General features: G+C 46.3%; 1 protein-coding gene across 2 annotated transcripts; it reads right to left on the bottom strand.

The window, feature by feature from the left end:
• Nucleotides 1-6,736: 6,736 nt before the first annotated feature.
• On the bottom strand, nt 6,737-14,073 carry LOC125525841 (uncharacterized). 2 transcript variants are annotated; one of them, XM_048690847.2, is made up of 6 exons: nt 13,573-14,073; nt 13,440-13,480; nt 10,583-10,746; nt 10,365-10,470; nt 10,027-10,196; nt 6,737-7,575 (listed from the first exon to the last, which is right to left on the bottom strand). In XM_048690847.2, exons 1-6 carry the CDS (start codon nt 13,809-13,811, stop codon nt 7,090-7,092), a joined length of 1,206 nt encoding a protein of 401 aa, XP_048546804.1. In that variant the 5' UTR covers nt 13,812-14,073; the 3' UTR covers nt 6,737-7,089. The 2 variants fall into 2 exon arrangements, with proteins under 2 accessions (XP_048546804.1, XP_048546805.1); XM_048690848.2 differs by lacking the exon at nt 13,440-13,480.
• Between the last annotated feature and the right edge of the window lie 365 nt (nt 14,074-14,438).

The following is a 14,438-nucleotide window of genomic DNA, read 5'->3' as shown; positions in this document are numbered from 1 at the left end:
CGTTCCCCAACATAAAGCTCGATTATGCTTCCGTCTATCACCCACAAACTAACGGCCAGGTCGAACGTGCAAATGGTCTTATCACGAGCGGCATCAAACCCAGACTAGTGCGGTCCCTAAAGGAATCTAACACGCACTGGGTAGAGGAGCTCGGCTCCGTACTCTGGGGGCTGCGGACCACGCCGAACCGCACCACCGGATACACACCATTCTTCATGGTGTACGGCGCAGAGGCAGTTCTGCCTTGCGACATAATTCATGACTCACCTGGAGTGCGCATGTACGATGAAAGAGAAGCCAAGCTTGATCGGCAGGACAGTTTGGACGCATTAGAGGAGGAGCATGACGTGGCGAAAGCCCATTCCGCATTCTATCAATAGCAAGCTCGAAGATACCAAAGTAGAGAAGTACGGGCCAAAAATTACAACGTTGGCGAATTAGTTCTACGCCTGCCGGACAAGAAAAAGGACAAACTCAAGCCCAAGTGGGAAGGTCCCTTCATAATTGACCAAGTCCTGACTGGTGGAGCGTACCGCCTGCGAAATGCATCGGATAACCGACTCGAGCCGAACCCATGGAACGCAGCCCGTCTCCGAAGATTCTATGCCTAGCGCCGGATCCTGTGTTCGTCTCCTTAGTCTGTCCATTTTTTATATACTGTCTGTCTTACATTTCTCTCCTTCCCCTTTTTTCTATCTCTTAAAACCTTTAAAAGCTCACAAAATGCCGCGCTATCCGCGCTCAGTAAACCTGGGGGCTCCTTTAAACAGAAGCTTATTTATACGGGCTTCATGCCTAACACATGTGTCAAACTTCTGCATGTGCCTTTTATTCACCATTATATGCATCGATATGACTTAAGTTTTGGCCAAGCTGGGTTGCCTGGCTCCTGTGCTTACCCCTACGTTCCCGATTATTCGGCTAGGTGGTAAAGGGAGCACCTCTGCGATTGTTACTGCCGGATCAGCCGGACGTGTACCTCAGACTGGGTGAAGCCGAAAGCTAGCGTTCTTAAGAGAATATTCGGTCGGTGAACTAAAGATGATCTTTTTCTTTATCTATGTGCCCCCAGGCGTTTTTTCCTGCGTTTTTTTTCGCAGCATGGACATGCACTTTAGGGCATGCCCCCCAGGGAAAGGAACCCCTAACAGAACTATTCTCCCTGGAAGATGTTTCTTACTAACCATGTAATATAACATAACTAGTCGGGCACTTGTCTGTTCACGCACTAATGATCCCTACGCCTGGTCTCCACGCATTCCTCGGTTTCTATATAACCGCATGGGAATTCGGACACACTCCGGACCGTCAGGCCCCAAGGTTGAAGCGAAAAGGTCGGCCATGACAAATGATCTACAATCCGGCTAGAAGGCATTATAAATGTCAATTCGATTACATAGTCATTTTGACTGATTGTATTCCTCTTCAATACCATCTAACAGGCTGTCTAATTTACAGTCCTGCTGGGAGTACTTTGCGGCCAACTCTACTTGGCCATACACTAAGCTTACAGGGATCTCCTTCCCATCGGGCCCTATAGGACCGACCTCGGCCATGTGGTTGGGGTCAGCCTTTGAGTACCGCGTCTTCACCATGGCCCAGGCCTCCCTAGCGCCTTGACGGCAGGCTGATATCTTCCACAATTGGAAGCGCCGCCGTGCTCCCTTTAGCTTCTCCGCAAGCTCTCTAATACCTTCGGGCATGGAGACGGATGACCACAGGGCCTGGGCGACGCCTCGCATCACCTGCCGAACTCGATCGAGCAGTTGCGAGAGCTCGGGAAGAAGGTCACCCATAGAACCGGGCATCTCCTCCGCCGGACGACCTGTTAACACACCTACAGACAGTGCTCTGTCAGTCGACTTCCCCGCCGAACTTTCTTTCAAATGGTTCGTTCAAGCACTTACTAAATATGCCGCGCCGAAGTCGCTGATTCTCCTTCACGGAGTCTAATAGCTGGGCACGAACATCTTTCAGCTCGACGCCCAGCCGGGTGTTGGCATCTTGGAGAACGTTCTTCTCCCCCATCACCTTTAATAGCACCCTCTCACCAGCCTCTAGCTGGAGTAGGAGATGTTGCTTTTCCAGATTCAACCGGCGCCATCTGCAATTTTATTTGTCAGATTCGCACCAAAGCCGTGCTTCGCGAAATACCTATCTATCGAAATGTATATTACCAGAGGGGCCTCCTTAGGCTCCCCTGCCGTGGCTAGTGCGGCCTCCAGTTGGGCTTTGCACTCTTCCAGCTCCTGGGACAGTAGGGAATTCTTTTCTGTAAGAACCTGCATATCAAATGATCCTTAAACCAGTTATTCTAACTGTTTCAAGTCTCGGGGGCTACTGCTACATATATATTTACCAAAATTTTCTTACCCGTGTGTCTTTTACATATTGCTCCGTGGCTCTGGCTAGACCGTTTTGAGCGGCACAGAGGTGCGCATCTCCTGAATTGAAGGCATCTAACGCCTCTTGGGAGAAGCAAGCGTCGCGAAGAATCGTCCGGCGACGCCTGTGGTTCATGGCACTTTCCACCTCAGAGTTGGTGGCAGACAACCCGTCCGCATCCTCCGTCGGAGGAACGTCCGGCACGCGCCTTGCGTTCGCCTTAACCCCCGGACCAGGCTTTGGAGCCTGGCTGGTGGAGGCGCGATTGACAGCCTCTCCGGATATAGTCCGGTGAGGTCTCTTTGTCCTAAAGAGGGCGCGAGTGTCAAATGTGCCTCGAAGGTATAACAACTGGGACAGAAGGGCGCGCCATACCTTTGCGCTGATGCCTCGGTCCGGACTGCACCTCTTTTCTGCCCACGGGGCCCTGCGGCCCCTCGCTGGCTTGTCGCCACAGGTTCGGCCTTCCGCCTCAACAACCTCCCCTGCAAAGTTCGGTTGCAATCAGGAAATTGAACACGCAGGGACGGACCCCTATCCGGGGTACTGGGACTTCGATCTCAGGTACCTGGGGCGTTGGGATTAGCCCTGGGTAATCGGCCGTAATGGCCACCAAGGTGTTGTCCTCGCTCAATTGATGGAACACTCCATCGATCAGCTCCACAGATATGTCCGGATCCTCTTGAGAGGCCGGATCGAGAGACTGTCCTGGATCCTCGGGTTGTGAAGGCGGGCTGCTTATTTCCTTAACAGCCCGGCGCAGTTCCTGCGTTGAGGTCATTTGACTAAGTATTTAACAATGGCAACACTAAACGGATGAGCAAGTAGATGCGACCACTTACCCAGCTTGGGGGATTATGCATAGATAATCCACCCTCTGGGTTGACGCAGAGAAATTCCTCCTCTTCTCCCTTGTACAAAGTGGACAAGATCTTTAATAGAGCGGCAACTGAATCTGGCCCTTTACAGCCATAGCGGGTGGCGTCGTCCTCCCCGTTGAAATCCCACATGGGGTGGCTTCTATACTGAAGCGGCTGCACCCCATGATGCATTCGGCCATAACTCCGATCATGGTTAATCCGGAATGGGCCAACAATCTTATTCGGCCCATCAGGTAAACGATGTTCCTGTCACTTTCCCTTTGAGGGCTCCGCGGACGCCAGCTTAGGCGCTTCTTTAGGGGAGCACTATCGAATTCTGGGAGGCCGATCCGGACAGGATCCGGCAGCGGGACGTCTTCTATATAGAACCATTCCGAGGGCCAATCTTCGGACGCCTTCTTTCGAGTTCCGGACAGATATCCGGTCCCGGCGATGCGCCATACTTCGGCTCCGCCTACTTGATATATTGACCCTTTCTTGGAACGAGGCACGAGGCAAACAGCTCCTTCCACAGTCCGAAATGAGCTTTGATACCCAAGAACAGCTCGCAAAGGGCTACAAAGCCCGCGATATGCAATACTGAGGCAGGCGTGAGATGATGTAGCTGGAGGCCGTAGAACTCCAGCAGCCCCCGGAGGAATGGGTGGATGGGAAATCCGAGCCCCATTATTAAGTAAGGGACAAGGCACACCCGCTCTCCTTTGGATGGATTAGGGGCATTCTCTGCTTGCTCTCCGCCATTGTAGACGGCAAGACCGGCTCGAACCGGGACCATATAGGCCGGGGGAGAAATCCCTTGGTCTAGAGCGTCACTAGCTCGCTATGCGGAGTGGAACATCTCTCCCAATATCCAGGCTTAGGGCTGGAAGGGCGAGCGGAGGAGTTGCGGCGGCTGGCCATGGTGGAATGGACCTTTGTCGGATGCGCTCTGATGAACACTCATGGAGGGGAGAAGGTGTGGATTGGATCTAAATCCTCGTCCCCTTAAATAGGGCAGCTCATTTTGCGCGGCTAGGGGTGTGAACGAAAAAACAATCAAACTTTTCATATTCGTTCGACACGTGGGAAACGACCATTATTGGGCGTAGAAGCTAAGGAGCGCAACATCTATAAGAAACCGAACTTTATTCAAACAGGTACACGGAATTTGGAGGAGAACCCGCCTTGCAATGCCGAAGACAATCTGCGCGCCGGACTTATCGTCATTGAAGTCTGGTTCGGGGGCTATTGAGGGAGTCCTGGGTTAGGGGGTGTCCGGATGGCCGGACTATACCTTCAGCCGGACTCCTGGACTATGAAGATACAAGATTGAAGACTCCGTCCCGTGTCCGGAAGGGACTTTCCTTGGCGTGGAAGGCAAGCTTGGCGATACGGATGTTCAGATCTCCTACCATTGTAACCGACTCTATGTAACCCTAACCTCTCCGATGTCTATATAAACTGGAGGGTTTTAGTCCGTAGGACATACATACACATCAACAATCATACCATAGGCTAGCTTCTAGGGTTTAGCCTCTCTGATCTCGTGGTAGATTTACTCTTGTACTACCCATATCATCAATATTAATCAAGCAAGACGTAGGGTTTTACCTCCATCGAGAGGGCCCGAATCTGGGTAAAACTTCGTGTCCCTTGCCTCCTGTTACCATCCGGCCTAGACGCACAGTTCGGGACCCCCTACCCGAGATCCGCCGGTTTTGACACCGACACTAACAATTAAAAATAATAATTTATCAATTGTCAGTTCGAATGAATCCATAACAATCATTAGTTAGTCGTTTCAATTTGCCAATTCTAAGTTTCAATTGGCAATCACAATTAAATATTTGGACATTGAAGGCAAAATCTTAGTTTCAATAGAAGATGGAAATCATACTTTGAATTGAAGAGATGAGAAGTCGGTGGAGTTTCTGCCTCGGTCTACCAGTCGGCGCACATGCCTGTGCCAAACTTGTTCAAATCGCCGAGTTGAAGGACCGCACCTTCCGTAGCCAGGATTTCTGGTCAGGGTGGTCAAATTGATATTAAAAATATGTTTACACAGAAAACACAACATACTAGCACGTGCGGAGCTATGTGCTAATCTGAGGGGACCACACCCCCCCCCCCCTCGACTTTGGACCAGTTTATGATATTTTTATGGGAGGGCTCAGAAGTGAATAGGACTAACGAAATGGAATCTGTTCCGACTTTGAACCAACTTATGATATTTTTATAGGAGGGCTTATATGGGGGCCTCCGCAAATATTCATATTATGCATTTGGCCCTGTCTCGGCAGATACCGTCTAGCTCTGCCACTACATACTAGTATATAATTATCAAAAAATAAGATATCAATAAGTTTAATTTTGAACAAAATATACAATAAAAAGTTTAATTTTTCAATTGTGAATTTGAAAGAATCCATAATAATCGTTAATCAGTCGGCTTAGTTTATCAATTCTGAGTTTCAATTTGCACTCACAATTACTTATTTGAACCTCGAAGGCAAAATCATACTATGAATTGAAGAAGATAGAAATCATATTTTGAATTGGAGAGATGACAAATCGGTGGAGTTCCTGCCTCAATCCCCTAGTAGGCGTGCACATGCTTGTGAGTATGTGAGCAGCGGAAGGGATGTCGGCACCCAAAACCCTGATTCGGGTAATCATTTATTTGGTACCGCTCAAGAAGCGGATCTGCCATTCTATCTTGGGGGATTCCATCCACAAACACAAAGTTTGTTGGCTTTGGAGCGTACGTTGTGGCCTGCTTAATTTTAGTTACAACTATAGTGAAGTATTGGCCGAATTATAGGATGGTCCATGGACCATCACCGTAAGTGCATCACTTGGATTGTCAACCCTGTTTTACAAGCCATGTTTCGCTGATGGATAGTTACATTCTTGAAGTTATTGATTGCAGATGTTTTCTAATAGTTTTGTCAAATGTACTGTGTCAATATATGAGATATGGTGGTGATTGCCCGGATAAACTTCTCAACCCACCGATCCAGCATCTTATCTGCCAATCGAGGACTAGTCCCTGCCAAAATTTACTAGCAGCAGTAAGAAGACAAAAATGGGGAAAGCGTTACTTCAAATCCAAGTATTCTAGTCGCGAAATCGAAGTTGCCGGTGTGCACAAATGGGTGATGTACGATGACGCGTTGGTGTTCCCTCCGGCTTGTCATGTCTTATACCAACGTCTTGTATGTCTTGTGATGCTCACCTTTTGCAGGTCTTTCATTAATCCAATCTCTTCTCAAATCTCAAAGCACTTGCATGGTATGATGTCGACCTGGTGGCAGCTATCCCGGGTGGCATGAACTATTTTCGAAATCTAAAATTTCAAATATTTTGAAACAGAGGGATTACGTGTTTACACCTGACTGATGCCATCTAGCCAGAGTCCCAATATTCGGGTCCCAACTTAGCTGCACGGCGCGGCTGGGCAGGACCAAAATGCAATAGAGACGTCAGTCCAATTAGAGCAAGTCAATTCTGCCAAGAGTTAGGTTGCTTGGTGAGACTGTTACATCGTGATACATCGTGATACATCGTGCCAACACACAGATATTGTTCCTATCACAAAGTTGGGTTCGACTTTTAAAGGGTTCTAATGAATACAACAGTTTTTCAGCTGAAGCTTCAACATAAAGCTCGGGCTGGTTCAGTTTTCAGCAACTAGAATCTAGATTTGTGTCCGATACAATGCCAGTGCAATGCAAGAATGCAAAATGTTCTGATCCGACAAAGTCAATGGGGTGTTGCAACTTCTCATAGCAGAAATGAGTGGGTGTATGTGTTTATTATCAGATCCTAGGAACCAGCTGTGGACTCATTTCCCGTATGGGTGGTACCTGCCCGAGCCTCGACCGCTCACGCTCCCACCACCACCCATGCTCCCAGTTCCCCCATAGCCACCATACCCGCCTGCACCTGCACCATAGCCGCCAGGTGCACCATATGCGCCACCTCCATAGGCACCCCCATATGCCCCATAGGCACCATACGGGCCTCCATATATAGAACCACCATAAGCAGAGCCAAAACCTGACCCATAGGCAGGGTTACCTCCATATGCACCATACCCTCTACCGTAGGCACCATATCCTGCACTACCATAGTAGGCGGCTGCAGCTGATCGGTAGTCAGCTCCATACCCATAGCCACTGCTGCTGCTGATGGCGGAACGGCCTCCACCACCACCGCCACCTCCACCACGGTATGAGCTACGATTGCCACCTCCTCCATGGCTATGTCTACTGTTAGAGCTTGAATCACCACCACCAGGTTTCTTTGGCTCGGCTCTTTTTATTTCAACCTGCAAAACCCAAGTAGAGAAGTTATCAAAACAATTTATGTTAACCCTGATTCATGTGATGCTTAACACAACATTGACTAGGTGACTGCCAACCAAGTAAAGACTCTAAATGAGATCAAATCACACATGTTATTCCTAACTCCAAAATAAACAAAGGCAAGAGTCATGTGGAGAGAGGAGAGAATAGGGCCCAGTTCTTTTGAACAGATTGTGAAGAATCTTGTCCTGGAAAATCCTGAGCGAAAAGAACTCGATTTGCCTTCCAAAATCTCGAGCGGATTCTGCAGAACCCTAGTGCAATTCAAAATCCTCGAAAAACATAGATTTTCGCAGAATCCCAGGATTCTGGTAAGTCCCAGCAAAGAAAACGTTTCGGATATGAGAGTACCCCTATTGGAGGGATAATTTACAGCCAAACTGCCCCTTTCGCACGACCGAACGGCCCAGCAAACGCTCCACAAGCGCTAGCCGCCGCTCCGCCCGCCGCCGCCGGACGGGAGCTCCACCAGCCCGCCACCGGCCACCCCCTGGCCGCCCAGCCTACACGCCAGTTCTCGCCTCGGGGCGGCCCCTCTCCTCACGACGGCCCGCCTCGCCGCCGCCGGACGGGAACTCCACCAGCGCCCCCCTCCTCACGACGCCGCCAGACGGGAGCTCCGTCAGCGTCGCTCCTCGTGACCCCACTGGACGGGCAGCCCGCCGCCTCTGGCCGCCGTGCCTAGACGCCCGACGGGAACTCTTCTTCTCTGTCTCGTCTCTCTTCTACCTCTGTGTTCTTCCCTGTTTCTCTGTCAACATCTAGGTGAATAGATGGATGGATAGATGCATGTATTGATGAATAAATGGTACTGCTAATGCATTGATGTATGTTTAAATTTGTATCTTTCGCTTGACAATTTCAATTTGGTAATTGCCAATTTGGTACTGCTACTTGGTGCTTGGTAATTTTGGTATGTGCTGATGAATAGATGCGCTGATGGCTGTATGTTTTAGATGGAGAAAGTCAGTGCAGCTAGAGCTAAAGTGTTAACAATTCATCAAACATTTTCTGTCTAAGGGCAGTACAGACATTTCGCCACATAACTGAATCCACAATCTCAAACTACAATCTCAGAAAAGAACTGGGCGGCAGATTCTGTGGGAAGCAGATTCTGTGAGAAATTTCTAGAATCTTGATTCTGCAGAATCCACCGCGAAAAGAACTGGGCCTAGAACTGAGACTCTCGGTTAAAGCCAGATTTTCCACAAATAGATCTCATTGCATTTGAGGCTGACTCTTCGTGTAGAACCTTAAGACACCACTTCATACGAATTATTTTATTGTCGACTCTAGATGACATAGAGAAGTCAAAGAGTCAACACTCAACAACTGCATCTACCTTCATATATACCCTAAGTGGGTTTCCTAAAGTAGAAGTGACACATATTCAGGAGAAATTGGATATCTGAAAGTGATTTCCAGTGAATTTAATTCAGCCAAGAAAGAATAGACTTCCATCCAAAATCACATGCAACAGAATATGTAGAACAGTCAGCCTACAGCAGTATGATTTTGAAATTTTTATTTCTAGAATAGGTTGAACAGCAAGTCTGGACACTTGGACAGGGTAACAAAAGCACCGTACAAGTAACATTCTCTTGAAAATGCAGATGAAAATCATACAGAGATTTACAAAGAAATATTCAATAGTTTCTTCCATGCTAAAAACAAAGTGCTACCTCAGTACAGACTAGAGTTGACATGAATAATGCATTCTGAGTAAGAGTAACTTTGGTTTTGATGTGGATATTCAAAACTGAGCCTGGCCCCAAATGCTCGCAGATGAACAGATAAATACAAAAAAAGAACTGCAAAAATAAATTATAAACATGTTCCTGTTTTCTACCCGCATGCAAAGTTTCATGAAGAAATGACATGTTGTCTGGTGAGAAGGACAAAATATGTGCTGTAAAAAGGCCATTTTTAAAGCTGTTTAGAGCACAGTTTTTTTTTCCAGATCACAACACGTCACTTCGCAATAAATTGCATGCACTCAAAAGGCACTGACATGTTTGCCGTAAAAAAGATCAGATTCTTCTAAAACTTCAAGCATTTTTTTCCAATTTAGCATGTGCTCCCAGGAGCCAACATGCCGCCCTCTCCATTAAACACCTCTTAAATACTATGGCCTTTGTTCATTAATATAAGGTGTTTTGGCAGTTCATATTAAACCGCCAAAACATCTTATATTAATTAACAGAGGGTGTACTAAGCTATGAGTTACAAAACTGTGCAGTTTGACAGTACATGTTCAACTATCTCGATACTAAAATAACACAGGACGGAACGATGATTGACATGGTTGAAAATTCAACAGCAACATTAACAGCAGTCGCTAGCGCTACTGAATCTAATAACTGGAGCAAGAGAAAAATATTAATTTTCATAGATAACAAGAGAAAGCTGGTGACCTGCTTCCCTCCAAGATCATGCATTCTCCCATCTGACATAACCCTTTCAACAGCGTCCTCACTTTCGAAGGTAACAAAGCCAAAGCCTCGTGAACGGCCAGTGCTATGGTCAACCATGATTTGATGCTCAGCCACCTTCCCATATGAGGAGAAGTGTTCCTTTAACTTGTCTGAAAAAATTCGAGTCAGACATGTTTCACATGAAACAAATATGTTCAAAACTTAGTGTATGTTAACGTTGGGACTTGGGAGTATTCAAGTGGTTAAGACTTAATACTTGTGACCAAGTTCAAAAAAATTGCTCGCACACAGAAAACACTTTTTGCTTTTATATGTACCTTCAGTTAGTGATGCTGGAATGCCACCAACAAAGATCTTTCTTGTCTTATTAGGAGCATCTTTTGTTGACATCTCCTCTCTAGGCACAGTTCTTTTGACTTCAACCTTAATAGATAAAAAAATGTATAACAGACCCACTCAGATTTGCATGTTTTGGTTGTTAATGCTACAACATAGAAGAGCCTTTTCACCTATCTGTCAACAAAGGAGGCCTTACCGTTCTTCCATCTATAGTATGTTCATCCTCCAGAACCCTGTCAATCACAGATGGATCAGAAAATGTAACAAATCCAAATCCACGAGGCATCCCGGTATGCTTGTCTTTCATGATCACAGAATCAGTTATAGCTCCATATTTCTGAAAATGCTTGGTGAATTTTTCTGCACACAAAAAAATGAGTCATAAGTTACAGCTCCATATTTCTGAAAATGCTTGGTGGATGTTCTGCAGACAATCAAATACGGAGTGAGAATGCCAAACTAAGCAATGGATAATAAATAATCATAACTTGTGTAACGACAATATTGATGGAAACAATTGACACTATTAATATTTTCTCCAATGATTTCATAAATTTTAGTGAATTCAAATGTCCAGATTCTGCTCCTCTTTTTTTGTGTTTAACTAGTACTCCCTCCGTCCGAAAAAGCTTGTCCCGAAAAAGTTAGTGCTAGATACATCTATTTGAAAGACAAGCTTTTTCGGACGGAGGGAGTAACTAACTGTAAGCTCCAATGGTCAAAAGTTGTAACAGCAGTTTTCTCCTATAAAACTGGTAAGCTCCACCATTCAAAAGTTAACAAACACAGGAGTTTAATCACAGACGGCTAAAGAACAGAAGCAGAGTATCATTAATGAACAAGTAGCACCCCTTATCAGACTGCAAACTGATCACTGTGACATCAAAACTATAATACTCCTATGACCAAGCTCCTCTGCCAAAGTATATAAATTAAACAGCAGTACAGCACTGAATGAGATATGTGAGAAACATTTGTTAGATTCAAATAACCACATAGTATTAACCGGCACAACCACTGAAAATCTGAAAGTGAGATACATGAGAATAATTTGTTGGACTCAAACAACAGCAAGGTATGAATAAACCAGGCTAACCTTACAACATGACCGCAGACAGAACATTATCATGGAAACATACACTACGGAATTTTCTGCATAATTGTAGTTTGGAAGTAAGTTCCCTTTCCCCTATCCCCAACTTTCAGACCTTTACCCTACCCAAGTCAACTCGTTATGGATCACAATTTCCTAATTTAACGTGACAAAAGAATTTCAGCTTCCTAAACAGCAGTCAGCACACATAGCAGTCCAAACACAACCCAATTACAATTAGTCGATTATCAATACCATCATTCATAGCCGTTAAAATTCTGAGAATTTAATACATCATTCATAAAAGAGGCATCTAACATGAAACAAAATCTCAAATCCACACTCAATCCATACATATAGAGAAACTAAAAGGACAAACTTGGCTATAAGTAGTAGCTAAAACTGTTCATTTGCTCCCTCTGTTCCTCAATACTTCCTATTTATTTTTAAAATTACCCAGCATATTGTGTTTGTCTCCCAATTGGTTACCTATTTCACCCCTTCCCATTAGCAACCGGAAGTCAATTACACTGCATGCATGCATGGGGGAACATGAGGGATAGGAGTGAAGCGACATGTGAGGGGAAAGAGGCCAGTGCCAGTTATGGCCAAAGGCTGCTGAGAAAGAGAGAGAGGTTACTCTGAGTTTTGAGGGTATAATCACCCATTCAGCACAATTTTATGATTTTATCCACACTTTGCCCTGATCGTTATGCGTCCTAGAGCTAAAACACTAAAACGCTGGGCAATATGGAGTGGAGGGAGTACTATTTAGAGCCAAATTTATTGTTTTCGTTTCTTTATATGTGCATAAAATTTGGACCTGAAATGTACTCCCTCCACTCCATGTAACAAAAAGTTTGTGTGAACATTGTAACACAAAGTTCAGAATTTCAACACTTTTTGGATATCTAAGCAAACTGATCTCAGTATCTCACAACTCCCACACAAGTTTCCCTCAGATTAATTAATTTCTTGATGATGGCACCATTCATGAAAATACATGTTCCACCTAAGCAAGCTAGCCAGGCATGCAGGAATGGAGAATTTAATCGTTAATAACAGACACCAAAATGGCTCTAGATAGAATAAGGAGAAATGTGTAGCCATATATTCTTGCTCTGTGTTCCCTTTTTCTTGACTAATGTGCGAACTAAAGGATCACTGGGAGTAGGTTGGCCCACAGATCACTAAATTCTAATTCTGGTTCTTGCCCAGTGAAAATATACGGCTGAAAACAATGTATAAGCTTCTTACAGCAGAAGAAATAAGCAATTCAGAACTACACTGTATTCCATGTGATGAGGTGGATCAGACAATCTAAGCCTAGCTATGAAATGACGTTGAGATGCACTTCTCTTGTAAATGTAAAACGAGTTAGTTTTATGTTGATCTAATGCACCTAACTACTATTTTGTTCTCAACTCTTTTCAAATGTTTGTAATCAATCACCCACAGCTGGAGCATTTTGTATGACAAGTCTAAAAACTAAAATCGTCCCATCCTTGGCAAAATACCCTACCAGCATGTTTGGTTGGGGGTAGTTAGAGCTAGGGAATGGGAATTGAAGGGGTACGAGACTTCAAATCTATTGTTTGGTTAGGGGGATTGGGAATTGGTAAGGGAATAGTCATGGGACTTGAGACTCCAACTCCCACCGTTTTATTAACAGGGGAGGGGGTGGGAGTTGGAAGGGAATTGTTTTAGTGAGTCAATCTTAGCCCTTCATCATAACTTACGTTAATTTCCCTTGTCTATTTCCTTGTCAATTCCCACGAACCAAACACGGGAATACAATTTCTCATCAAACTCTCATACATAATTTTCATCATGCGCCAAACATATGATTGGGAATAAAACGACTCATCCCATGTCTAATCTCAATACAACTCCCTACATTAAACTCCCATTCCCCTTCCCATTTTTTGCCAAACACGCTGTACAGGAATTACTTATCTACCTTCGGTTGTCTCCCAGGCTACACCCCCAACGAAAATTTTCCTGTAGAGAAGCACAGACCAAACCAAACGAGTTAACCAAACCTCATCCAGTCCAACGGACCAAACCAAAACCTAAAAGCGCAACCAACTCACCCGGACCCGTCGGCGGGCTCGGCAGGCACGTCCCTACCGCCTTGCACGCCGCCAGCGTCTCCGCTACCAACGGCATCCCCTCCACCTCCTCCATCTCGAGATCCCTCGGCGGCGGGCCTCTCCTCCGCCTCCTCTTCCTCCTCCTCCTCCTCTACCTCCTCTTCGACCTCCTCCTCCACCTCCTCGTCCTCCTCGTAGCCGTTCATGGCGTTCAGGTTCTCCTCCTCGTACCCCGCCATACCGCCGCCCGAGACCACCACCACCCCGGCGCCCGAACGGGGCTCGGAGAACCGCAGAACCCTAGCCCCGGATCGAAGCGGGCGGCGAGGGGCAGCGGCTAAATTGCCTGCTAGGAGTCGGCGATGGCGGTGGGGGAGTGGTAGGGTTTAGGGGTTCGTGGCCGGAGCTAACCCTAGCTGCGCCGCTTCGAGACCTCGAGTGAGGTTGGTGGGAGAGAAGAAGGGGGCGGTGGACGGTCGGGGTGGCGGCGGAGCAGTCGGGAGGGGATTTTAGCCCGGTGCCGTGGGTGCCCGAACTGGCTGGGACCGTCGGATGGCGCATCACGATTCGTGCCGTCGCTAGGAAAGTGCCGGGCTATGCTCTCGCTTTTTCCGTGGCTTTCCTAAATGGCACCGTATTCGATTCCATTTGATTCTCGCAAGAAGTTTGTATCTGTGTGTGTCGGACTGTGAAACTCTGCACTTCAAGTTAAGAAGAAATGGACACTTGGCATGAAGAACTGATGAATCATTACAAAAAATGGATGGACGCTCTGGATTCGTTCGAGTAATGGGCGATCAAGGCGTGAGATGAACCAAGCGCACTTCTCTGTTCGTCCTCACGTCGTTGCCATCACCTCGGCTTGT

Source organism: Triticum urartu, chromosome 7A, assembly GCF_056163025.1.
Source record: "Triticum urartu cultivar PI428250 chromosome 7A, HENAU_Tu73, whole genome shotgun sequence".
NCBI classification, from domain to species: domain Eukaryota; kingdom Viridiplantae; phylum Streptophyta; class Magnoliopsida; order Poales; family Poaceae; genus Triticum; species Triticum urartu.
Note: the sequence above shows the minus strand (reverse complement) of the source record. Positions and strands in the feature narration are given on the sequence as shown.

What these genes read in the sequence shown, in the direction of transcription:
- LOC125525841 (XM_048690847.2), bottom strand. Translation starts at nt 13,811, where the DNA reads ATGGCGGGGTACGAGGAGGAGAACCTGAACGCCATGAACGGCTACGAG. An exon ending in GAGCCCGCCGACGGGTCCGG is followed by an intron (nt 13,481 to 13,572) that starts GTGAGTTGGTTG and finishes GCTTCTCTACAG; the next exon opens with GAAAATTTTCGTTGGGGGTG. An exon ending in TCCAGCATCACTAACTGAAG is followed by an intron (nt 10,197 to 10,364) that starts GTACATATAAAA and finishes GAATTTTTTCAG; the next exon opens with ACAAGTTAAAGGAACACTTC.